Source organism: Cervus elaphus, chromosome 19 (genome assembly GCF_910594005.1).
Source record: "Cervus elaphus chromosome 19, mCerEla1.1, whole genome shotgun sequence".
NCBI classification, from domain to species: Eukaryota; Metazoa; Chordata; class Mammalia; order Artiodactyla; family Cervidae; genus Cervus; species Cervus elaphus.
The window spans coordinates 20,594,012-20,621,798 of record NC_057833.1 but is presented as its reverse complement, the minus strand read 5'-3'; the positions used below and the strand labels follow the sequence as shown (position 1 = coordinate 20,621,798).

Below are 27,787 nucleotides of genomic sequence, written 5' to 3'. Positions count from 1 at the left end.
AAACATTGTACCAGGATCAGGTAGTCTGGGTTGTATCCTGACCACTACTCATATCTCCCAGGTAAATTTCTTATCTAATAATCTCGTCATTTGTTCCCCTGTAAAGCTTCTGTTTTACATAATGCCTGACATAGATCCAGTAAACATGTGATAGATTTCAAGAAACCTGATTGTGAGGAGAACACGAATAGGCTATAGACTTACTGGGGACAGCGTTTTTGAGAGTTTTTCAGTGACTCAGACTTTTAATTTTATTCTGAAGTGACGCATGTATATATGCAAATCAAATAGAAAAAAAATAGAAATTCACCTCAATTCCTTAGCCTCACCTTGCATAAGGAGAAACAATGGAAACAGTGAGAGACTTTATTTTTTGGGGTTCCAAAATCACTGCAGATGGTGACAGCTGCCATGAAATTAACAGATGCTTGCTCCTTGGAAGAAAAGGTATAACCAACCTAGACAGCATATTAAAGTAGAGACATTCTTGACATTTGTCAAGAAAGGTCCGTCTAGTCAAGGCTATGGTTTTTCCAGTGGTCATGTATGGATGTGAGAGTTGAACTATAAAGAAAGCTGAGCACCGAAGAATTGATACTTTTGAACTGTGGTGTTGGAGAAGACTCTTAAGAGTCCCTCGGACTGTAAGGAGATCCAACCAGTCCATCCTAAAGGAAATCAGTCCTAAATATTCATTGGAAGCCTGATGCTGAAGCTGAAGCTCCAATATTTTGAACACTTGATGCAATGAGCTGACTCATTGGAAAGACCCTGATGCTGGGAAAGATTGAAGGCAGAAGGAGAAGGGGGTGACAGAGGATGAGATGGTTGGGTGGCATCACTGACTCAATGGACATGAGTTTGAGCAAGCTCCGGAAGTTAGTGATGGACAGGGAGGCCTGGCTTGCTGCAGCCCATGACTGAACCGAACTGATGCATAAGTCCTGCCAAACTTGCTTATTTTAGTATATTATGTATCCGACTGTAAAGCTCCTTCCCCACTGAACTACCAGTTCCAGTTGATTCTGCCATCAAATATATTCATCAGCTTCACCTCTCTCCCATCTGCCACTGCTCTAATCCAAAATCTCATCTTCTTTTGAATTATCTCATCCAAACCATGGCAGAGTTTTCCTAACATGTCTTTCTTCTTGCAGACTGGGCTCATTTCAGTCTGTCCTCCATCCTGCTAATTAAGTGGTTTGTAAGAAAAATTCTTCAGCATCTTCTCTTGCCCTCATTTTAAATATCAGCTCTAAAATTCTGAAGCTTTTATATAAAGCTCTTCCCCAGACCAGTTCCTGCTTTTCTCTTCTGTTCATTTGATTTTGCAGGCATATCACAGTTGGTTCCCACCATGCTGCCTCATGGTTCTGCTGCATGCCTGCTCTCTGTCTTCTGTTCCCTCTCCTCCATGCTCGACTGGCAAAAACCTATCTATCCTTGAAGTTTCAGACTTTTTTGGAGTCTTTCATGCAGACCTGGGTGTTCATTTCTCTGCACTCCCATTACACCCGTGGCCCTTCTTAGAGCATGTATTCCGTTGTCCTGAAGTTGTTAGTTTGGGGTCTTAAGCTGGGTCGTATCTTTTCAGCTTGTGTATTGGCATCCATCATAGTGCTTCACACCTTGCAGTGTTTGTTCAGTGATTATTTGTTGACAGTTTAAAGTGAAGACCTATTACTGTGAATATCAAGTAACAAAGAAACTCAGAATGAAAACTTTTCTCATGCCTTAGTCTTATTTAGTTGTTCTATTTCCTAAGATCTTTTAGCTCTAACTTCCATTATTGAATTTCACACAATCTGACAAGTATACTTGAAAGTTGTATATGCACATTGTATCTTTCGCTAGATTTTGAGGGCTTAAAGGCAAAGATTATTTGTTGAATTCATTTCTTTGAATTTTTTTAAACTGATGTGTATTGTTGTTTATTTAGTCGCTAAGTTGTGTCTGACTCTGTGACCCTGTGTACTGTAGCCCGCCAGTCTCCTCTGTCCATGGGATTTCCCAGGCAAGAATACTGGAGTGGGTTGCCATTTTCTTCTCCGGGGCATCTTCCTGACCCAGGGATTGAATCTGTGTCTCCTGCATTTCAGGCAGATTCTTTACCACTAAGCCCGGAGGGAAGCCCACCATACACATGGCAGGTCCTTAATAAATCTTCGTTAAGTAAGTAGATCTTTATCAGAGCTAAGTATGAAGGAAATAACAGATATTTTTATCATTACAGAATTCCCTGGAAGGTGGTATACCTTTATAAGCAAGTGGAGAAAAATGTTTTTAGAGTCAGAATTGTGTATAGCTATCATTAATGTTAAGACTGCCTGGTCTCTTTCAAGGCAGTTTTATCATCCTATTTTTGCTTTGACTTTTAAATCATTACATTGTAATAAAGCTTGTCATGCTGTCTTTCACATTAGTCTAAATCCATTTCACTTCGATAAATGTATAATAATCTTAGCCTGAATGTCTGCACAACAAACAACAGGGTTTTCAGCTACCAGGTTAATCTTGGCTTTATTGTCATAAAATTCTTCTGGATATTTTATAGGACTAGGGTTAATTTAGGGAATGGGGAAAATGAAAGAAAGCGTTCTATTTTCAAAAAGTCTTTGATTGAACCATATTTTGGCCTATGAATTGCTAATTAGAGGATTTTCAGATCAAAGCAATTTAGATCTAAATAACTTCCTCCAAATGACCTGAGACTTCAATTCTTTTGTGGAAAACTGCTCTATTATGCTTTCCAGTGATGATTAAACAATAAATTTATCTGTAGAATTTAATATTATACTAAGCAGTAGTCCAATTGCATTTTGTTTCTGAGTTCTAAATTGTCTCATAAGATGGTAATCAGTGATAGATGGCATGGCCCTGCTGGGAACCAATAACTTGGTCATTTAGAGGAGGAATCACCATGGGAAGTAAAAGGATTTTCAAAGCCTCTGGGAAATACCTCTGCTGGAGGTTGACGTTCCAACCAGGGAATCTGATTGGGCTTTTCTATTGCTCCTAACTCCTCTCTTAGGCTGCTCATCCTGACTTGGCCACCAGAATCAGATCAGTTTGTAACTTAATCTTTTGTTTGAGATTTTGATTTTTTCCAGGGTGTGGTTTCTAGACCGTGGTCCCAAGGTTGGGAAGGAAAATACAAAGGCTCTTGTGCTGGTGACTAGCTCTTACCTGTCGGTCTTCCTTTCTCTCCTGCATACCCTTTCTCCTCAAATTTCCTGTATCCATCTAGAGACAAAGCCAGTTTCATTTTGTTTAAATTGTGGAAGTAAACAGATTAATGTTCTTTTGTAGAAATTGCAAACGAGGAAGCAAGTCAGAACGAAGTAAATATTCCTTTTCTTCACCCCTCTTAAAATCAATTCCTCTTCCAAGAAATAGCTATTATTAACACTTGATCTGTATAGTCTCACATCTTTATCATATACTTACATATTATAGTATTGATAAATTGCATTATAATATGTGGTGGTGTCATAATTTGTTATTTATGTACCATCTTATGTGTTATACCAATTCAAAGTACTATTTATTATTGCTTTTATATAAATGGCCTCACGTGATTTATATTTTTCTGCCACTTCCTTTTCCCTAAACAATATCTCCTGTGGATCTTTCATTATGACTGTACATATACCTGATTTTTTTACCTGCTGCATAATGATTCATAGTATGGCAGGTCAACCTTAATTATTCAATCACATGTTGATTATAAGAGATATTGTGTTTAACCAGCTATGACACCTACACATACATGCACATACACATCTTTAAGACCACATAAGTTGATTTCTTTGTTATATGTTCCTAGAGATGGATTTCTAGAAATGATGCTATTGGGCCAACAGGGATTCAATTCTTAAAGAAGGATTTAGATCCAGAATTATTGCACCAATTGGTATATTCGTCAGAGACATGTAAAGGTGTTTGTTTCCCTGCTCTTTTGGTAATGATGTGTGTGTGTGTGTTGTGTGCTCAGTCATATCTGACTCTTTGAGACTCCATGGGCTGTAGCCCTCCAGGCTCCTTTTTCCATGGAATTTTTCAGGCAAGAATACTGGAGTGGATAGCCATTTCCTACTCCAAGGGATCCTCCTGAGCCAGGGATCGAACCCTCACCTCTTGTGTCTCCAGCATTGGCAAGTGGATTCTTTACCACTCCACCACGTGAGACGATCTTTTGGTAATGACAGATACCATTAATGTGCTCATTCTTTTGTGAATCTAATGGACAAAAAATTAGAATGAATTTCTTCAATTATTTACTGACCATTTATATTTCTATTTTTTTTTATGTTGCATTATCTGATCATGTCCTTTATTTTTTTTTCATGATTTAAAAAACTTTATTTTTAATTGGAGGATAATTGCTTTAAAATGTTGGATTGGTTTCTGCCTTACATCAACATGAATCAGCCACAGGTATACACATGTCCCCTCTCTCTTGAACCCTCTACCCCATCCCACCCCTTTAGGTTGTCACTGAGCACCAACTTGAGCTTCCTGTGTCACATAGCAAATTCCCACTGGCTATCTGTTTTACATATGGTAATATATATATATATATCAGTGCTGCTTTTTCAATTCGTGCTATCCTCTCCTTCTTCTACTGTGTCCACAAGTCTTTTCTCTATGTCTGTGTCTCTACTGCTACCCTTTAAAATCTTTATCTTATTAACTGAACTCAGAACTACTATCAGTAGTTGTAGCTTGAAAAATATGTTGATTATCCCTTATTATATATGATGCAAGTATTTTGCCTCTTTCAAGCATACTTCTTTTAAGTTTGTTCATGTGAGTTTAAAAAATTATTTTATTTATGTATGTCTTGGCTGTGCTGGATCTTCACTGCTGCCTGCAGGCTTTCTCGGTTTGCAGTGTGAGGGCCTCTTCCTGCAGTGGCTTCTCTTGTTAAGGGCACAGGATCTAGCGCGCTCAGGCTTCAGCAGTTGCGGCACATGGGCTCAGTAGTTGTGTTGCAAGAGCTTAGCTGTTCCTACACATGTGGGATCTTCCCAGGCCGGGGATTGAGCCAGTGTCCCCTGCATTGCAAGGTGGATTCTTAACCGCAGGATCACCAGGGAAGATCCATTTATGTGATTTTTTCATCCAAAAGTTTTAAATTTTTGCAAAACTGAGTCTAAGAAATGATTTTCTTTATGGCTCTGGATTTTGTATCTAGCTTAAGAATGTGTTCCGCACCTCATATTTATAGAGGTGTTCTTTGGTTTCAGCTAATTTTTCTATTCTTGGTTTTTTTGCATTTAATTTTGCAGTTTATTTTTGTGTAAAATTTTTTGTTCTACAAATGGGTAGCCAAGAGGTTTTGAATAATTGTTTTGAATAATTTGTTCCCTGCTGGCTCAGATGGTAAAGAATCTGCCTGCAGCGTGGGAGATCCAGGTTCGATCCTTGGGTCTGGAAGATACCCTGAAGAAGAACATGACAACCCATTCTAGCATTCTTGCCTAGAAAATCCCATGGATGGAGGAGCCTGGCAGGCTATAGTCCATGGGGTTGAAAAGAGTCTGACACAACTGAGTGATTTCACTTTCACTCACTGGTTTCAAATTCCATTGTTATTATTTGAATTTCCATGTATACATGAATTTGTTTCTGGATGCTTTATTCTTTCCATTAGTCTATTTGTCTTTTCTTGCATGCATATACCACCATTTTAACCAGCATAGTTTTTTTGTATGCTATGATAGCTAGCAGAGAAATTCCTACTTCTGTTTTACTATTTTAATTTTAACAACCCTCTGGCATTCCAATCCCAAAGAAAGGTAATGCCAAAGAATGCTCAAACTACTACACAATTTCACTCATCTCACACACTAGTAAAGTAATGCTCAAAATTCTCCAAGCCAGGCTTCAACAATACATGATCTGTGAACTTCCAGATGTTCCAGATGGTTTTAGAAAAGGCAGAGGAACCAGAGATCAAATTGCCAATATCGGCTGGATCATAGAAAAAGCAAGAGAGTTCCAGAAAAACATCTATTTCTGCTTTATTGATTATGCCAAAGCCTTTGACTGTGTGGATCACAATAAACTATTGAAAGAGATGGGAATACCAGACCATCTGACCTGCCTCTTGAGAAACCTGAATGCAGGTCAGGAAGCAACAGTTAGAGCTAGACATGGAACAACAGACTGGTTCCAAATAGGAAAAGGAGTACATCAAGGTGGTATATTGTCACCATACTTATTTAACTTCTATGCAGAGTACATCATGAGAAACGCTGGACTGGATGAAGCACAAGCTGGAATCAAGATTGCCAGGAGACATATCAATAATCTCAGATATGCAGATGACACCACCCTTATGGCAGAAAGTGAAGAAGAACTAAAGAGCCTTTTGATGAAAGTAAAAGAGGAGAGTGAAAAGATTGGCTTAAATCTTAACATTCAGAAAACTAAGATCATGGCATCTGGTCCCGTCACTTCATGGCAAATAGATGGGGAAACAGTGGAAAAAGTGAGAGACTTTATTTTTTGGGGCTCCAAAATCACTGCAGATGGTGATTGCAGCCATGAAATTAAAAGACGCTTACTGCTTGGAAGGAAAGTTATGACCAACCTAGACAGCATATTAAAAACCAGAGACATTACTTTGCCAACAAAGGTCCATCTAGTCAAGGCTGTGGTTTTTCCAGTGGTCATGTATGGATGTGAGAGTTGGACTGTAAAGAAAGCTGAGTGCTGAAGAATTGATCCTTTTGAACTGTGGTGTTGGAGAAGATTCTCGAGAGTCCCTTGGACTGCAAGGAGATCCAACCAGTCCATCCTAAAGGAGATCAGTCCTGAATTTTCATTGGAAGGACTGATGTTGAAGCTGAAACTCGAATACTTTGGCCCCCTGATGCGAAGAGCTGATGCATTTGAAAAGACCCTGATGCTGGGAAAGATTGAAGGTGAGAGGAGAAGGGGACGACAGAGGATGAGATGGTTGGATGGTATCACCGACTCAAAGGACATGAGTCTGGGTAAACTCCGGGAGTTGGTGATGGACAGGGAGGCCTGGCATGCTGTGGTTCATGGGGTCGCAAAGAGCCGGACACAACTGAGTGACCGAACTGAACTGAACTGGCATTTTATCTTTCTAAGTAAATGTTAGGATCAGTATTCATGTTCCATGAAAAATTACATTAATTTTTGAGTTGTATTTCCCTTCAATTTGAATGTGACATGTTTAAAATATTGAGAAAACATATTCTGTATTTTACTTATTGATTCTTTTAATGGTCTTTCCAGAATAATTGTACACTAAGTTTCCATTCCTTGTTGAGGTTTTTCCTCCACATTTCAGAAAGCATCTTGTCATAGTCTTGACTTTTATGGGGATGTTTATAATGGGATGTGCCCACTTTCTATATAACCTATGCATTTAGTTTTTAAATGTAACAATTTTTTTTCTAAAACATTTTTTAACTGCCTGTTACTTGCGTATACTCTTTTGTTGTTTGCTCATATGGGGGATTTTGACTTTTAGCTCTTTAATTTCATGTTAATTACTGCATTTTCTTATCAGATAATTTTAATACCTGGAGTCATTGGAGAACCAAATTTGATATTTGCTGTTCTTGTGTTCTCCCACATGGTGACATGTTTCCTTTTTATGTCTGGTTATCATTTATTGTTACCTCATTTTTGGTTGTTGCTAAACTATAGACATTCTGAAGAATGAAATTGAAAATGCTTTCCTCCAGAGAAGATTTGTGTTTGTTTCTGCAGTATAGAAATAAAGAAAGCTATTGTCCTGAGGCTACTGCATTTTCCTTTTTCTTTGTCCTTTTAATTGAACAATCTTGCTTCAGTGCCCCTGTTGTCCTGCTGGTCCAAGGCTTAGGCTCCTGTTTATAGTCTCTTCATGTATGCCTACTGTTCACTGTCTCCATATTAAGTTTGCTTCTTATACCTCTTTCTTCTTTTGGACCCGTGGAGATTGTCCCCAATCCCTGAAGATCCAGCAAGGCGACAGAAATTATGTTTTAGTTAAAGCTGATTTTCTCTGAAGCAGAAAAGCCCCCTACAAAATCCTAGTCTGCAGTGATACTTGAACCAGAGTTCCCTTATTTTAATTGGTTTTCACTTACTTTCTTCAAAAAGGTTGTTAGTATAAATATTGAACTTAAAAAAAGAAAGAAGTTTAAAGTGTTTATGTTTATTTTGTGAAATAAAAAAGAGATAGTTGCTGGAGAGGGTGTGGAGAAAAGGGAACCCTCTTAGACTGTTGGTGGGAATGCAAATTAGTACAGCCGCTATGGAGAACAGTGTGGAGATTTCTTATAAAACTGGAAATAGAACTGCCATATGACCCAGCAATCCCTTCTGGGCATACACACCGAGGAAACCAGATCTGAAGGAGACACGTGCACCCCAATGTTCATCGCAGCACTGTTTATAACAGCCAGGACATGGAAGCAACCTAGATGCCCATCAGCAGACGAATGGATAAGGAAGCTGTGGTACATTTACACCATGGAATATTACTCAGCCATTAAAAAGAATTCATTTGAATCAGTTCTAATGAGATGGATGAAACTGGAGCCCCTTATACAGAGTGAAGTAAGCCAGAAAGATAAACACCAATACAGTATACTAACACATATGTATGGAATTTAGAAAGATGGTAATGATAACCCTATATGCAAGACAGAAAAAGAGACACAGATGTATAGAACAGACTTTTGGACTCTATGGGAGAAGGCGAGGGTGGGATGATCTGAGAGAACAACACTGAAACGTATATTATCAAGGGTGAAACAGATCACCAGCCCAGGTTGGATGCATGAGACAAGTGCTCAGGGCTGGTGCACTGGGAAGACCCAGAGGGATGGGATGGGGAGGGAGGCGGGAGGGGGGTTCAGGATGGGGAATACATGTAAATCCATGGCTGATTCATGTCAATGTATGGCAAAAACCACTACAATATTGTAAAGTAATTAGCCTCCAACTAATAAAAATAATTGGGAAAAAAAAAAGAGACAGTAATCTTTGAAACACAAAGTTTGAAAACTTCTGTTTAAAGCCTGGGAAAAAAACCCTGTTATGTTTTTCAGTGTATGTGAGTAATGATAATAGCCAAAAAATCAATTTAACTGAAATTTTAAAATCCTCCAAATGAACTTTTGTTCTGAAAAAAAAAAAAAAAAAAAAAAAGCTTTTGAAACAAAATGTTGATGTTAGTTAAATTTATTGCCAAACTTGAACTGGGAAATTAGTGAGATTTTTTTCGAAACAATTCATAGTGTTAAGAAGCATTTTGACTTTTTCAAGGTCAGTGATAGAATACCAAACAGACACACAATAGAAATCTGTGTCTTAGAGCTGTATGTCTTCTCTCATTTTTATTGAAAAAGATGGAAAAAAAAAAAGATGATAATGGCTATGGTAATAATTTAAGAGCGAATAGCACAAGAGGTTTTAATTTCCGACTAATATCTTAAATTAGATCTCATCCTGGGGGAAAAAATGGCAAAAATATTTCTTAAAAGAAGATCTGTTATATGACTTAGAGATAAAAACACTAACTGAGGTGTTCAGTAGAATACTTTTGCTAGTATATATCATGTCAAACAAAATTGCTTCTAAACGTTCACTGATTATGCCTTTGTGGATTATCCCAAGGCTTAAATTCTAAATAAATAGACTTGTTAATACATAAAGGTATATTCAGAAGAGCCAATGCCCCCAGTTCCTGTTATCCTATTATCTGCAAGTAGGCTATCCATTTTTGTGGATTATCCTGGAGAGCTGAGCTGCTGCACTGCTGTCTTCAAAATCCCCTAGTGCTATATTCTCTCTCTCTCTCTCTTTCTTATTGTCATTTTATATCTATGCCCTGCAGGATGGCAGGATTTAGTAGCAAATGTTTGATGCAGTCAAACAAGTCTCATTTAGATACAGTTGTCTGGGGTCTGTCTTCTACTTTTTTCTCACTTTTCTAGCATTATTAGGAAACTTTACAGTTTTTCCCCTAACCACTTTGAATTAAATTTGAACATGTTGCCAATATGTAAATAATACTGATTTGGTTTTAAAAAGTGCACTGAAAACGGATTCTATATCCATCCATACATCTATTTGTACACCCACCCTTCCATGAAGTTACCCACTTAATAAATCTAATATTTATAGGATAAAAAAGTTTTGTTTATTTATATATTATAGTTTCATTAGGCTTCCCCAGTGGCTTGGCTATAAAGAATCCACCTGCAATGCCCAAGTCACAGGAGATGCGGGTTCGATCCCTGGGTCTGGAAGATGCAGGAGGAGGGCATGGAAACCCACTCCTGTATTCTTGCCTGGGAAGTCGCATGGACAGAGGAGCCTGGCGGGCTATGGTCCATGGGGTTGCAAACTTTATAGTTTTGTTATGCCTGTGTGAAATGATTCTGCTCATCTCTAGCAGGGGGCAGGAAGAAATTCCTCAGTAAAATTAGACACATTTCTTTAACCCAATTTTCACAATACCCCTTCTTGAAACTGCTTCCATTTTGTTATTTTGGAACGTATAGATAATGGATTGAGCAATTTCAGTGCATTCCAAAAAAATTGGCAGAATTTCAAAGCTGGCAGGGACCCATTCTGTATAAAGGTGAGGAAATGGAAAGATAATATAATACACCTAAACTGACAGACCTGAGTAGTATTAAAACGAAGATCAGGATGTCTGGAGTCTCCATCTTTGATTTCTAGTGTTAGTTATGATTCGTATGGGATTTGCTTTCATAATCCTGCATTATTAAATGGTAACAAGATAAAGATTAAGTAGAAAGATGTCTTCATCATTATGTGAAAAACTAAATTCTGCCTTGATATAAAATCACAAGCTTGGATATTTATTCCTCTAATACTGTAAAAAGGGAGATAAAATAAAGAGCCGTGTATAAATCATTTCAAAGACTAGACTTAGTAAGTCTTGTTTGGACAAGCATCACAAGTTCTCAGGTATTGTGATGAAAATAGAAAGTATAGTTTAGATGAGAATTTATGGAAAATATAAATTAAAAAATAATCATTTACTCAATGATAATTTTTTTTTGAATCTATTAATATTTATTCAATATTTTAACAAATTAAAATGTATCCAATTTTACCCTTTACAGTCGATTTTTCCATATACTTAAAAGGGATCCTTCCCTACTTCTAGGTAGGAAAGTAATCATTTAAGGATAATTGGACATCTAAAGAACTTTGGTAAACTGAACTATAGTACAGTAGTACTTACAAGAGGAAAATAGCTCGTCTTGATTTCTAATTGCTACAGTATGGTGTCAGTGAGATCAAACTCAGGCAAGACAGACCCAATTCATGTTTACATGTGGAAACCATACAACGTTAAGTGGTTAATCTACTGAAAGTTTGGCAGTCTGTTCACATCACTAAGAGGCTTACCTAAGACCTACTTTTATGCTGCAGCATCCTGTGGTGTTCTTGCACCACCCAGAAAAATTCTTTGGGGAGAGAAAAATCACCAAAGCTGTGATATAGCCATTGAAATCCTTAATCTTTGATAACCTTTAAAGCTGGGGAGTACTTAACAGCAGGTAAACATGGAACATCTTCCTAGAATGCCAACTTTACATTAAACATGTAACATCAAAAAACAAAAGTAAATGCACAATTATATTCATATTTAACAGACGAGATGTCCCTCAAGTTCCTGCAACCATTTGTATGATTTCATTGGACTTTGACAAGCTCTACATTAGAAAATGGTTACTTCTGCCATAAGATGCAAATATAATTAAGATATCTGTTTGAAACATCTGAAACAGGTACCACCTTTGACAGGTCACATAAATCTCATCCCTAGGTGACACTACCTAAGCCCAAAGGCAGGTGGGGTTGGTGTTATTTTAGCCTAACTATTGATAGTACTTACACCTCTTATCAAATACAATACTGTTCACTTGTCATTACGTTATGTGAAATGATTCAAGTATACAAAAAATTAGGAGCATTTAACCCAATGACATCAAGTTAAGTGGTAATAGCAAAGGCAATTCAAATAGTAACATGGCACAACTTTCCCTGTTAGCGGTTTTAAAATGCTCATTTAAACAAGGGATGAGTTCACTTGCTTAGATATTTGAAATACAACTTTATTCTGATTCTAAACGAAAAGGAATGGGAATGACAGTAACAAACAAGATTCCACCTCTCAATATTGTCATGTGACTATAGCAGTCTTATATTTGAAACTCAAGGAGGAAACAACTGTGTTCCAAAACACCTAAATATGCAGGTCCAAAAAATGAAGGTTTTTTTTTTTTTTAAACTGCCACATTCACTCCAAAGCCCATCCATCTCCTTCAGCATCCAAAGATTAAGCACATGTTCTGCTTAGCTATATAATAAAGTGGCAAACACGCTGCACCACTGACATCACAGGACAGTTGCCTATAAAACTAGACTTCTGACGCTGGGCCCCAGCTTCACTTTCTCACAGGTCATCATCTTCATCCGAGAGAGCAGTTGTCTGAGCAACCTCTAAATCGTGCTCGTACTGTGCTGCCAAGGCTGGGTCCATGACCACCTCTGGCGGGGCAAGAGCAGGCATGGCGACAAACTCCAAGTTAGGGTCTCCAATCAATTTTCTAGCAAGCCAGAGGAAGGGCTTTTCAAAGTTGTAGTTACTTTTGGCAGAAATGTCATAGTACTGAAGATTCTTCTTTCGGTGGAAGACAATTGACTTTGCCTTAACCTTTCTGTCCTTAATATCCACTTTGTTGCCACACAACACAATTGGGATGTTCTCACACACTCGTACCAGATCTCTATGCCAGTTAGGCACATTCTTGTAAGTAACTCTTGATGTTACGTCAAACATTATAATGGCACACTGAGCTTGTATATAATAGCCATCTCTCAGTCCACCAAATTTCTCCTGACCAGCTGTATCCCATACATTGAACTTAATAGGTCCTCTGTTGGTATGGAACACAAGAGGATGGACCTCAACACCCAAGGTAGCTACATACTTCTTCTCAAATTCACCAGTCAGATGATGCTTCACAAATGTAGTTTTTCCAGTACCACCATCACCAACCAAAACAAGTTTGAACTGAACTTGGGGTTCTCCTTGGGCAGCCATCGCGATGTTACTTCCAGAAGCGTCTCCGCGCCCGTCTGACTCTCAATGATAATTTTTAAGCCTGGGTGTTTGTCCAGTTCTTTATTTTCCCTGCTAAAAATAAAGGAAACATCTCTAAGATATCTGGAATGGAAAATGATATTAAATATACTCCTTTCTGAAATGTGGCATAATTCTCTTCCAGAAGTCAAAATGAACATAAAAAGAGGAAAATCAAGAATTCTCAATAATAACTAGTTATTTAAGTGACATTTTGCAAAGAAAATAGAATTAATGTGAGATATTTTTCATGATTAAAGAGATATAGGTTGATTAGGGGAGCACAGTTTTCTGGTTTAAAGCCAAGTCACATGATATTACTAATTAAGCTGAGAGAAAAAGGCCTTGTTCAAGGAGATTAGCATTGACCTTAAAACCAAGTTGAGAAGCTAAAGTGTAATACAATGGAAATACTTGGGAAATTAAAGAAAACTCATGCTTGAGCCCCATCCTCAGAGAGTCTGATTTAGTTGGTTTTGGAAAAGGCCCCAAACATAATCATTTTCTCAAACACCATTGGTATTTCTAGTGTTAAGATTGAGAATCACTAGCATAGATTATGGAAGTGTAGGAAAAATTGAAAATCATATGGGAAGTCACATGCCATGACATTATTTCTGGGAGAACTGAAACACTGTTTTGTACATTGATGACAGTATATAAATGTTGTTGGCTTTGATTCTTAGCAGAAAGAAAAATTAGATAGTTAAAGATGGAAGGGAACTTAGTAGGATCACTAATTATGAAAATTAAGGGTTCTTCAAGGGAAGGAGGGAAAGAAGAAAAGTAAAAATTAATTTTAAGAAAAATTAATGAAGATACACATTATGATCTTTTAAAAGCAACTCTAGTTTTAATTGCTGATAGCAGGAACTCACCTGTCATAGAGTAGAGGTTATCACTCATCTATTTTTAATTTTTCATTTAATTAAATGTGACTAAATGTCAACAAAATATTAAAGTCAGTATAAATGATTTGAACAACGTGTGGAAAATGATTCTGGGGAAATTATAGTCCATTAGTACTGTTGGGTTATTGCTAATCTATACTCAATCTTGCCCAATATTATTTTTCTAAAATGAAGTTCTTCTGAAATAAAGTTAATTTCAGCTTTTTTAGGAACAAATCCATACCAAACAAGACAGGATTTTGAACAATGGGGATATAACCATTTTAAGTTATATGAGAGTTTGAGAGTGATATAGATGTGTTTAATCTTGTGACTCTAACATTCAAAATAATGACTTATCCATCCTATTATATTTAGAACACTTTGAAATATATTTGAAAGTCTTAGTTCTTATAGGATTTATATTTTTGAGGATAAACATTTTCTGGAGAGTTGCCAGAATGTTTTAAATAAAAATTATAAGGTTTAAGAATTAGAATAATTTGTTTAATAAAATATTCTTGCCAAGAAAACCCAATGTACTTTTATAAACATATAGTCTTGGGGTTAGAAGGATTGGTAATGCTTTTTATCTGGGAGTTTAGTTTGTTACAGGTGCTAGTACATGGATACATTACCCAATATATCAGTTCAGTTCAGTCACTCAGTCATGTCCAACTCTTTGCGGCCCCATGAACCGCAGCACACCAGGCCTCCCTATCCACTACCAACTCCAGGAGTTTGCCCAAAGTCATGTCCACTGAGTCAGTGATGCCATCCAATCATCTCATCCTCTGTTGTCTCCTTCTCCTCCTGCCCTCAATCTTTCCCAGCATCAGGATCTTTTCACATGAGTCAGCTGTTTGCATCTGGTGGCCAAAATATTAAGAGTTTCAGCTTCAACACCAGTCCTTCCAATGAACACCCAGGACTGATTTCCTTTAGGATGGACTGGTTGGATCTCCTTGCAGTCCAAGGGACTCTCAAGAGTCCTATCTAACACTACAGTTCAAAAGCACCAATTCTTCAGCACTCAGCTTTCTTCATAGTCCAACTCTCACATCCATACACGACTGCTGGAAAAACCATAGCCTTGACTAGGTGGACTTTTGTTGACAAAGTAATGTCTCTGCTTTTTAATATGCTGTTTAGATTGGTCATAACTTTCCTTCCAAGCAGTAAGTGTCTTTTAATTTCATGGTTGCAGTCACCATCTGCAGTGATTTTGGAGCCCCCCAAAATAAAGTCTGCCACTGTTTCCACTGCTTCCCCGTCTATTTGCCATGAAGTGACGGGACCAGATGCCATGATCTTAGTTTACATCAAACATACTCATTTATGCAAGGTTTTTGAAAAATCCTCATAACATTTTATTGTGAATTAGATGAGATCTGCAATTGGGTAAATAACCATGTAGAAGTTGAGGCAAGCTTTGTTTATGGAAGTGTTATATTTTTGGACTTATCCTAGCTAATATTTTTCATTGGTGAGCTGGATAAAAACAGTTATTAGATGAACCACAGATTTCAACAAATGAAGAAAACATCTATTTACCATCTACTGTATTCCATGGGATGTATGGACAAATCAGGGAGAGTTATCAATATAATGTAATTAGGATTCAAAATTGTATTCTTATACTTTGAAATTAGAAAAATCCTAATTTTAGCTTACAACATCAGATTTTTAAAGGTAGAATGGTAGATGCCTGCCTTGATTGTTTATTCATGGGAATAACACTTAGAGTTTTACTCAGTCAGGACCTCAAGGTAAGGGCAATGCATGTTGGAGTGGCTTATTCAGCTAATGTAAAAATAGGGTGTTTAAATAAGTCATAGTGTCTGTAACAGTGGTTAGAACACACCTGAAATATTGGCTCAATTCTGAGCCCTTTGCTTAAATAAACCCCTGGGGACCCTAAGGTGTTCATGTTATATATTGGTGAGTAGAGATATACTGTCTTCTATTGATGGTACATTAATTAATGTGTAAGTATATTATTTTAAAATGTAACAACACTAGGACTTCCCTGGTGACTCAGTGGCAAAGAATCCAGCTGCAATGCAGGAGCCACAGGAGACATGGGTTCGATCCCTGGGTGGGGAAGATCCCCTGGAAGAGGGAATGGCAACCCACTCCAGTAGTCTTGCCTGGAGAATCCCCACGTACAGAGGAGCCTGGCAGGCTACAGTCCATAGCGTCACAAAGAATCAGACACAACTGAAGCAATTTAACACACACACACAACTAGTTTTTAGCTTAGGACTAAAAAATACAACGCTTAGATTGGGGCAATGGAATAAGAAAGGGAGAATAGGAGTGTAAGTATTTCTTTCAGAAGAGAGTGTCATTCAATGTTTAGACTAAGCATCAGACTAAAAATTACAATGTTAAGACTGGGGCAATGGGATGAGAAAGGGAGACTAGGAGTGTAAGTAAGTATTTCTTTCAGAAGAGAGTATCATTCGATGTACAATTAATATATGCTATGTTCACACAGGCACACATGCTTGCACACACACACACACACACACACACACAGCTATTATTTGGTGTTATGGAGAAAACCATAACTCAGAAAGAGTCAAAGAATGCTGTCTCTGAGATGGAGGCGGGGGACGGGGACTTGGGATTGAGGGGGATGAATTGATAAAAAAGCCTTTTGATGCCATTGGATTTTACACCATGGACATATCTTATTACATTTTTAAAAAAAGTGATCAAAGCCTGAATGACCAACCTCCCTGAAAAGAAAGTGAAAAAAAAAAAAAAAAAAAAGACAAAGGGAGAGAATCAAGAGACTGTCATGATGGAGTTGGATCTACAAATGATGCTATGATTTAAAAGGAACTGGGGTCATCTACCCTGGACAAGAGGTGTATGAAGAGGCTGATGTAGATGTAGGGAAAGAGAGTAGGATAGAATCAAAAGGTAGAAGAGGAAGTCTTTGGCTTATCATAATGCTATAGGAATTCCTATCCCATGGGATCCCAGGATCTGCATAGGAGATTCGTGTGTCTGTGTATCCAAAGAAATTCTATGGAATATTGTGCTCATATATGAATATGTGCATTTAAAAGGAAGGTATGGGCCATCATTTTCAACTGATTTTTTTCCCCAAAGGAGTATAAGATATAAAATAGGTTAAAACTACAGGGTTGCTTGCCTTATGGAGTAATAAACACTTGTGTAAAGAGGCCATCTTTCATAGATAATTTAGAAATAATTCTCACATTGGATAAAGCACACCAGTTTATTTGAAAGAAACTTTTTCTGCTCTAAAGTTCTAATATTTATATAATAGAAGGAATAAAATACATTTAATAATGAAACATTTATTGGGCACTTACTACATACAGGTCATCACGCCAAATGCTTGACATGGGCTCTCATTCAATCTTTATAGTGTCAGATTACATAGGTACCAGGCTTCCCTGATAACACAGTTGGTAAAGAATTGCCTGCAATGCAGGAGACCCCAGTTCGATTCCTGGGTCAGGAAGATCCGCTGAAGAAGGGATAGGCTACCCACTCCAGTATTCTTGGGCTTCCCTCAGCTGGCTAGGGGGAGGCTCAGCTGGTAAAGAATCTGCCTGCAATGTGGGAGACCAGGATTTGACCCCTGGATTGGGAAGATCCCCTGGAGAAGGGAATGGCTACCCACTCCAGTATTCTGGCCCGGAGAATTCCATAGTCCATGGGGTCGCAAAGAATCGGACATGACTGAGTGACTTCCCTTTCACTTTTCAGGTAGGTTACACATCAAAATTTCAGAGAGACAAAGAAACAAACTAGAGTTCACTCTGCAGTAAGGGACAGAGCCAAGATGACGACCGAAGAAGTCTGGCCCTAGAACTGGCCTGCAGCCCCTTTTGGAGGGGTTTTTCCCTCTTATTCGGACTCTCTCTCACTGAAAGTATTAGTCACTCAGTCATGTCCAACTCTTTCTAACCGTATGGACTGTACCTCGACAGGCTCCTCTGTCCATGGAATTCTCCAGGCAAGAATACTGGAGTAGGTAGCCATTTCTTTCTCCAGGGGATCTTCCCTACCCAGGTATTGAACCTGGGTCTCCTGCATTGCAGCCAAATTCTTTACCCTCTGAGCAACCAGGAGAGCCTGATTCTCCCTCACTGCACTGGGTTAATTCTGCTCCATGACTGGCAGGGGCAACACTGGCATCTGCAGAGCTCCTCTTCCCATTTCCTTCAGTGCTTGTCCACGTGTGTGGCATTTTTGTGCCTTAATTGTCTGTGTTATCTGAACTTGATTTCCTTTAATGGGCTTCTCTGGTGACTCAGACAGTAAAGAATTTTGTTTCACAAAAAATACATATATTATCTATCTATCTACCTATTATCTATTTAAAAATCTATATAGAGAAAGAGATCGTATTCGTTTTCTTTTGCTACTGTGACAGATAACCACAAACTCAGTGGTTTGCAACAGCACACCTTTTATGTTTTGTAGGTTAGAATTGTAGCCTGGGTCTCACCGGGCTAAAATCAAGGTACTCACAAGGCTGTCTACTTTTCTGGAGGCACTGGAGGAGAATTTGTTTCCTTGCCTTTTCCAGCTCCCTTGGTTTATAGCTCCTTTTCTCCATCCTCCAAGCCAGGAACACCGGTGATGGTTTTAGTTGCTGAGTCATGCCCGACTCTTGCGACCCCATGGACTGTAGCCTGCCAAGGCTCTTCTATCCATGGGATTCTCCAGGCAAGAATACTGGAGTGACTTGCCACTTCCTTCTCTGGGGGATCTTCCCAACCCAGGAATTGAAACCCGGTCTTCTGCATTGCAGGTGGGTTCTTTACTGACTGAGCTACCAGGGAAGCCCTAGGCAGAGTTTATCTTACATTCTATAACTTTGATCTCCCTGTGGTTATATTGTTGTTTAGTCACTTCAGTTCAGCTCACTTCAGTCGCTCCGCCATGTCCGACTCTTGGTGACCCCATGGGCTGCAGCACGCCAGGCCTCCCTGTCCATCACCAACTCCCGGAGTTGACTCAAACTCATGTCCATTGAGTTGGTAATGCCATCCAACCATCTCATCCTCTGTTGTCCCCTTCTCCTCTTGCCCTCAATCTTTCCCAGCATCAGGGTCTTTTCAGATGAGTCAGTTCTTTGCATCAGGTGGCCAAACTATTGGAATTTCAGCTTCAACATCAGTCCTTCCAATGAAAATTCAGGACTGATTTCCTTTAGGATGAACTGGCTGGATCTCCTTGCAGTCCAAAGGACTCTCAAGAGTCTTCTCCAACACCACAGTTCAAAAGCATCAATTTTTCAGCACTCTGTTTTCTTTATAGTCCAACTCTCACATCCATACATGACCACTGGAAAAACCATAGCTTTGATTAGATGGACCTTTGTTGACAAAGTAATGTCTCTGCTTTTTAATATGCTGTCTAGGTTGGTCATAACTTTCCTTCCATGGAGTAAGCATCTTTTTCTTTCATGGTTGCAGTCACCATCTGCAGTGATTTTGGAGCCCCCCAAAATTAAATCTGTCACTATTTCCACTGTTTCTCCATCTATTTGCCATGAAGTGATGGGTTCGGATGCCATGATCTTAGTTTTCTGAATGTTGAGCTTTAAGCCAACTTTTTCACTCTCCTCTTTCACTTTTATCAAGAGACTCTTTAGTTCTTCACTTTCTGCCATAAAGGCAGTCTGTCTGCCCTTCTCCATCAGAGGGCAGACTAAAAACCACAAGCACAGAAAGCTAACCAATCTAATCACAAGGACCACAGCTTTGTCTAACTCAATGAAACTATGAGCCATGCCATGTAGGGCCACCCAAGATGGACGGGTCATGGTAGAGAGTTCTGACAAAATGTGGTGCACTGGAGAAGGGAATGGCAAACTACTTCAGTATTCCTGCCTTGAGAACCCCATGAACAGTATGAAAAGGCAAAAAGATAGGACACTGAAAGAGGAACTCCCCAGGTTGGTAGATGCCCAATATGCTATTGGAGATCAGTGGAGAAATATAAGTCCAGAAAGAATGAAGGGATGGAGCCAAAGCAAAAATAATACCCAGTTGTGCATGTGACTGGTGATAGAAGCAAGGTCCAATGCTATAAAGAACAATATTGCATAGGAACCTGGAATGTTAGGTCCATGAATCAAGGCAAATTGGAAGTGATCAAACAGGAGATGGGAAGAGTGAACATCGACATTTTAGGAATCAGGGAACTAAAATGGACTGGAAAGGGTGAATTTAACTCAGATGACCATTATATCTACTACTGTGGGCAGGAATCCCTTAGAAGAAATGGAGTAGCCATCATAGTCAACAAAAGAGTTTGAAATGCAGTACTTGGATGCAGTCTCAAAAACAACAGAGTGATCTCTGTTCATTTCCAAGGTAAACCATTCAATATCATGGTAATCCAAGTCTGTGCCCTGACCAGAAATGCTGAAGAAGCCAAAGTTGAACAGTTCTGTGAAGACCTACAAGACCTTCTAGAATTAACAACAAAAAAAGATGTCCTTTTCATTATAGGGAACTGGAATGCAAAAGTAAGAAGTCAAGAAACACTTGGAGTAACAGGAAAATTTGGCCTTAGAGTACAGAATGAAGCAGGGCAAAGGCTAATAGAGTTCTCCCAAGAGAACGCACTGGCTATGGTAAGCACCCTTTTCCAACAACACAAGAGAAGATTCTATACATGGACATCACCAGATGGTCAACACCGAAATCAGGTTGATTATATTCTTCACAGCCTAAGATGGAGAAGCTCTATACAGTCAGCAAAAACAAGACCAGGAGCTGACTGCGGTTCAGATCACGAACTCCTTATTGCCAAATCCAGACTTAAATTGAAGAAAATAGGGAAAACCACCAGACTATTCTGGTATAATCCATAACAATTATACAGTGGAAATGAGAAATAGATTTAAGGGACTAGATCTGATAGAGTGCCTGGTGAACTATGGATGGAGGTTTATGACATTGTACAGGAGACAGGGAGCAAGACCATCCCCAAGAAAAAGAAATGCAAAAAAAACAAAATGGCTGTCTGAGGAGGCCTTACAAATAGCTGTGAAAAGAAGAGAAGTGAAAAGCAAAGGAGAAAAGGAAAGATATACCCATTTGAATGCAGAGTTCCAAAGAATAGCCAGGAGAGATAGGAAAGCCTTCCTCAGTGATCAATGCAAAGAAATAGAGGAAAACGATAGAATGGGAAAGGCTAGAGATCTCTTCAAGAAAATTAGAGATACCAAGGGAACATTTCATGCAAAGATGGGCTCAATAAAGGACAGAAATGGTATGGACCTAAGAGAAGCAGAAGATATTAAGAAGAGGTGGCAAGAATACACAGAAGAACTGTACAAAAAAAATCTTCATGACCCAGGTAATCACGATGGTGTGATCACTCACCTAGAGCCAGACATCCTGGAATGTGAACTGAAGTGGGCCTTAGGAAGCATCACTGTGAACAAAGCTAGTGGAGGTGATGGAATTCCAGGTGAGCTATTTCAAATCCTAAAAGATGATGCTGTGAAAGTGCTGCACTCAATATGCCAGCAAATTTGGAAAACTCAGCAGTGGCCACAGGACTGGAAAAGGTCAGTTTTCATTCTAATCCCAAAGAAAAGCAATGCCAAAGAATGCTCAAACTACTGCACAAATGCACTCATCTCACACACTAGTAAAGTAATGCTCAAAATTCTCCAAGCCAGGCTTCAGCAATATATGAACCATGAACTTCCAGATGTTCAAGCTGGTTTTCAAAAAGCAGAGGAACCAGAGGTCAAATTGCCAACAGTCGCTGGATCATTGAAAAAGCAAGAGAGGTCCAGAAAAATATCTACTTCTGCTTTATTGACTATGCCAAAGCTTTTGACTGTGTGGATCACAATAAACTACTGAAAATTCTTCAAGAGATGGGAATACCAGACCACCTGACCTGCCTCTTGAGAAATCTGTATGAAGGTCAGGAAGCAACAGTTAGAACTGGACATAGAACAACAAATAGGAAAAGGAGTACGTCAAGGCTGTATATTGTCATCCTGCTTATTTAACTGCTATGCAGAATACATCATGAGAAACGCTGGGCTGGATGAAGTACAAGCTGGAATCAAGATTGCCAGGAGACATATCAATAACCTCAGATATGCAGATGACACCACCCTTATGGCAGAAAGTGAAGAAGAACTAAAGACCCTCTTGATGAAAGTGAAAGAGGAGAGTGAAAAAGTTTAGTCACTAAGTTAAGTCTGTTTTTTTGTGACCCCATGGACTATAGCCTGCCAGTCTCTTCTGTCCATGGGATTTCCCAGGCTAGAATACTGGAGTGGATTGCTATTTCCATCTCCAGGGGATCCTCCTGACCCAGGGATAGAACCCACATCTCCTTCACTGGCAGATGGATTCTCTACCACTGAGCCATCTGGGAAGCCCTGTGATTATACTGGACTTGTCCAAATCAACCAGGATTATCTCTCCATGCTCAAGGCCTTAATTTATGACATCTCTTTGGCCATATAAGATAGTATTTTCACATTTTCCAAGAATTAGCACATGGATATCTTTGAAGACAATTATTCTTCCTAGCACAAGCACCTGCTGAATGCAGGCATTTTTCTGAGGACTGAGACAAAACAAAATCCCTTTCCTGGAACAGATTACTGTTGAGGAAATACTCAAACAGAGAAGGGAAATACAAAAAATGTGTTCTATGAGATAAGGGCGAACAGTTAACAGCACTATGGGGAGCCTGCCTGAGGTTCAGGGTGAGCTAGAGAGAATTTGGTTAGAAAATTAGAATGATTCTTGACATAGTCATATGACTCTGTTACTTCTCCTGCAGGTTTTGAGACTCTGGGATATTCAGCATCAACTATCCATCCAGAGGATCTCTTGCTTTTTCCCCAAGAGTCAGGACTTCAGGTGTCTCTTCCAGTTTGATGAAGCCCACGGCCGACTCTTCATCTCGTTCAATAACCAGCTGGCTTTGCTGGCAATGAAAAGTGAAGCCGGCAAGAGGGTGACAAGCCACAGGAAAGCAGTCACTTGTGTCCTTTACAATTCAGTCTTGAAGCAGGTAACGATGCTTTTCTGTCACTCTTCTAACATGTGCCCACATCCATTTCCTTAATTCAATCTGGGGACACATATAGAAAAGGAAAAGTGGGAAAGAAATGATTTAAGCTCTGTGCTTTTCTGCAATAATGTGTATTCAGGTGGATTTGGAGAGTAATTTCATTTTCAACCAGCAACCACAGCAGCGCTGATAGAGTTTCTCGGAGGAAGTATTCCAGCTAAAGCAAACACAACGTGGAATGTAATTGAACTTATCTTTGTTACCAGCTAGTTTGGCTCTTGATACCAAATGCAAGTGAACCTGGCTGTAAAATCCCCTTTTTAAGCACACCATCCCCATCCCCCTGCATCCCTGTGGAAAGATCTGAAATATGCATGAAATGTAATTAGCAAAGATCCATTTTGCCGGCACAGTTTCGGCGAGTGGCTGGCTGTGGCGGCCCGGAATGTATCCATAATAAGATGATTCTGTTAAATGTGCCGCCGCTTGGTATGCGGCTCCAGTGTTGTTTGTCTCCACACCACGTTAATGACGCTTTGCAGCCTTTGCTTACGGGAGCGCTCCCTGCATGTCAATGAGAAAACTGGAGTGGGGATGCCACGGGGACCACAGCCCTTCTTAGAGGACAGGGAGGGCCAGCCTGTGGGTATCGTGGAGGGAGCGGGTACCCATGGAGCTTAGTCTGTGGCCATAATCACCCCAGGCCTGACAGTCACAGCCCAGCAGAAGCCAAGCCTCCGGCCAGCATCCAGCTTGTGGCCGATTAAACAATAACTCCCGCCCATCCTTCTTTCCTTTCTGCAGAAGCTTCTGCATCCACGCAGAAATGAGTAGATCAGATGGTGTGCAACGGGAGGAAAGGCCTTTGTTAGTAATGAGTAGTGTGTCGTGTCGCCACTTCAAATACTCTGCTGGTTATTCTAGGAGATAAAAGTCCTTTACAAAACAATCCATTTTGAATTCCATCTGTGGGGGAAACATACCCTAGTAAATGTTTTACTGAACTTTATGAAGGCAGCCAGTTAATTCGGCTCCCTGGTGGCCACTGAGAGATATATTTGCTTCCAGAAGAATGTTCTGCTAATTGAGATTTGCAGAGTTAAAGTGCTAAGTTTATGTGTAGATGTTATGATGCTATATGGCCTGACCATAAGATGAGCAATTTTCCATGAGGAATTCAGGAAATAGGACACAAAGAAGGTCTGTAATCTTCCATTTGGAACATGAAGATAAAGCCAAAATAACACAAGGATATGCAAGTTATAGGCAACAATAGAATATGCACATGTGGAATATGACATGCAAAGAATCTCTGTACAAATGAGTTGGATATTGATGCCTCTTTTATTTCTGAGATCAAGATTATAAATAATTAAATGCAATGCTAAAGTGTATATAAAGTACATAGAGCTGTGTATCATACAGAAATGTTTCCTATTATCAGCTAAACTATGGAGAAACACTAACATTGTGTAACATTTATAATTGCAAAAAATATATGTTGCAGTCAAATACAAAGGAAACAATGTCACCCACAGACCCATCAGCCAGTGATAATTGATCATTTCAAAGTAGTTAGATAAAACAAATAAAGCTGTTTTGAACAAGTGTCAGGTGCCGGGAATGAGGGATCAAAGATTCACATACCACAAAGTCTCTTTGCTCCCTTAGTTCGAGGACATTCAGAGATGCAGAGAATCTTCCCAGAGCTCACTGCTGGGCAGGTGCTCATTACCCAATTGTGGGGTGATATCAGGGGCCCAGGCACACGACTCACTCACAAAGAAATGATGGAGTAGAGTAAAATGAAGAGAGGGAAAAGCAAAGTGCTATCCTTGGAAAGAGTACCATTCTGCCTGGGGCTGGGTGGGTGACAGTTTAGCAGAGCCCTGAAATCTCCAGTGGGAACCTCTGAAAGGAGAGAATGAAGTAGCTTCAGACAGATGGTACAACATGGCCACCTGTTTAAGCACAAACAATGCATTTTTTTTCAGGGAGAGGGTTTATTCTGGTGTGACTAATTTGTGGGTACTTAGCAAATACTGGGAGACTTGAGACAGTGGAGGGAGCTTAGAGTCAGATTGTGAATGCCATTCACTCAATGAACCAATGTCTATTCTTGGAAAAATATAGACTTGAGGTTAGAACAGCAATTCTCACAGTGCGATCTCAGATCTCTGGGGAAGTCATTTCAGTTCAGTTCAGTTCAGTCGCTCAGTCGTGTCCGACTCTTTGCGACCCACAGACCCTTCCAAAAGACCAAAACTCTTTTCATCATAATATTAATCTGTTGTCCACTTTTTCCACTCTCGTTGTTTCTTGAGTGTACAGTGGTATTTCCTAGAGGCTATGTGATGATCGATGGCACAATGTGCTTTTGTATTTTTGTGTTTTAACAATTTCTCAGTTTAAATTTCTAATATGGTAAATATATGTGTTTACCTGTCTTTGTCTTTATCTCTGTCTCTGTCTCCCACATAAATTGAAGCTATTTGGATTCTTCAATGCTTTTTAATAGTGTAAAATCAAAAGACTAAAGTTTTGAGAACACAGAGAGAAAAGAAAGTCAAATGTTTGGCAGACTACATCCTGTGTCTAAGCTTCAGTTGATTGATTTTCAAAAGTGTGTGTGTCTGTGTGTTGGGGAGAAGGCATGGACATGATAATGGTGGCAATGGCTGTCTCTGCAGCATCACCTTGCTGTGTCCTGCTTCTCAGAGGTAGTTCTCCTTCCTCCCAGTCAGTCAGCCTTAGCAAGTCTCCCCCGTTCCCCCATACCTCTCAGGTTGAAGGGTGATGCTTTTAGTATACATCTTCCTTATTTACATCTTGATATTTCTTACTCTTTATTTTACCCATGTGACATATGAAGGCAGAAGTTGGAAAGAGAAAGGCAGAAGGACCCCTGAATAGGACTTTGTCTCTGGCCACATGAGATGAGGAAGTGGTTTTTTCCTGCCCCTCCTTTTCTTTGCCACTGCAGTTCTTGCTGGTTAACATTTAGTTCTGGGGTTCCTCTCTGGTCCTCTCTGCCTCTGACGTCTCCAGGAAGATCTTCTGCCACACCTCTCTCCCCTCTTTTCGCATCGGTTGCATTTCTAGTTGTTATCCAGATAAACACTTAGCTAAATTCTCACTTTCTCCTCTCCCATGTTTGATAGAAGGGAAAGATTCTTGTCTTCCTCTTTCGTATTTTCCTGTAACCCCCAGCACTGTTCCAAGGAGCAACAAATGCTCGATTCTAGATTTGGTCATTTGTTGCTATTTCTCAATCTAAGTTCAAAAGGAACCCATGCCTTTTCAGCCCGCTGCTGCTCTTAGGTTATTTGGTTTGGTGTCTTTTTGAAAGACTTTCTCTTTATCTGAATCGAAGGAAAACATGACAACATGCTGTCATTTCAACACATTGCTACACTTTAGTATTATTTCATTCTATTTGGTCATCAATGAGAACTTCCCATTATTCCTATATGAAAGGGACTTGGCATATTTCTGTGACTCATCTTCCTGCCTTTTGGTACCTTCACATCCTAATCTAAGAAAGTGATGTTAAGCCACGCAGAAACTTTGAAAATGAACTGCAAGCTTTATTTCATTCAGCAAAGCTTACCCTCTCAGCTAGTGGCAGAACGAGTCGGGACAGGATGAGGGAGTCCTTGGAATGCACAGTGTTGAAAGAATCAAAGTCATATAATATCCTGGAAGTAGTTCTAATGAACTGTCTTTGCATAGAATTCTTAAGTGAAGCTTTTCTTAAAAACCCATGATTATTGGGGAACTTTAAAAATGTGTTTGTAGATATCATACAAACTGAAAAAGAGAAAATTTCTGACTTATCCTAATGATGTACTTTTGTAAAACAGGTGATGTTTCAGTGCATTTTGCATCTAGACATAGTTAGGCTAAATGTAAACAGGCATCAAATCTTGACAATGATATTCACTATTTTTCCCATTGAAATAATTTACTTTTTGTAAAATAATACTTGCTTATTACAAGAAATTAAAATAATGCTGTAAAGTTCAAATAAGGAACTAAATATTGCTGAAATATCATCAACATGTTCTAAATACCTCTCTGGGCATAGACTATTTCACCTGAATATGGTTCTATAACCTACATTTACTCTATAACATCTTGGAATCAATTCCTTGTTCCTGATGTAGATCTCCTTCATCATTTTTAAAAAGCAGCACAGAGTCCCACTGTATGTGTGTATCATAATTTACTGATCCATTTGCCTTGATGAGCATTTTGCTATTATGAATTTCTTTATGCATAAATATATTCACACGCATGACTTTATCTCTCTAAGGCAAAAATCTTAAGAATGAATTTCAAAGTTAAAATATATGTATATGAGATAATTTGGTACACAAATTGCCTCCCGAATCTTACTATGTTACCCAAACTTTAAGAATAAACACATTAATCACATAAAGAGACATGTCAGACAGCGACTGCCTGGCAGCTTCTGGCAGGACTTCTGAGATCTCTGACAGTGTTCCTGTAATTCACCATGGGATGTTGCCTTTGAAAATTTGAAGATTAGACCTTCTTTACTTTACCCAGAGTAGTGTTATTTCTTGAGGACCAACTCTTATACAAGAAACATTACGTCAATCATTTGTTTAAAATGGGGCTGGAGTATAATTTTTTAGTGACGGTGCATATCCTGTTCTCT

General features: G+C 39.1%; 2 protein-coding genes across 2 annotated transcripts in view; one reads left to right on the top strand and one right to left on the bottom strand.

Moving 5' to 3' along the window:
• WDR49 (WD repeat domain 49) overlaps positions 1 to 27,787 on the top strand; it is a 165,545-nt gene that overhangs the window by 60,245 nt on the left and 77,513 nt on the right. Inside the window, exon 8 of the mRNA XM_043875086.1 lies at positions 22,870 to 23,103. Within this exon, the coding sequence (XP_043731021.1) occupies positions 22,870 to 23,103 (234 nt within the window). The remainder of the gene's footprint in view (positions 1 to 22,869; positions 23,104 to 27,787) is intronic.
• Positions 12,108 to 13,156, bottom strand: LOC122675904 (GTP-binding nuclear protein Ran-like). Its single transcript, XM_043875088.1, has one exon. The coding sequence runs from the start codon at positions 13,118 to 13,120 to the stop codon at positions 12,470 to 12,472; it is 651 nt and encodes a 216-aa protein (XP_043731023.1). The 5' UTR covers positions 13,121 to 13,156; the 3' UTR covers positions 12,108 to 12,469.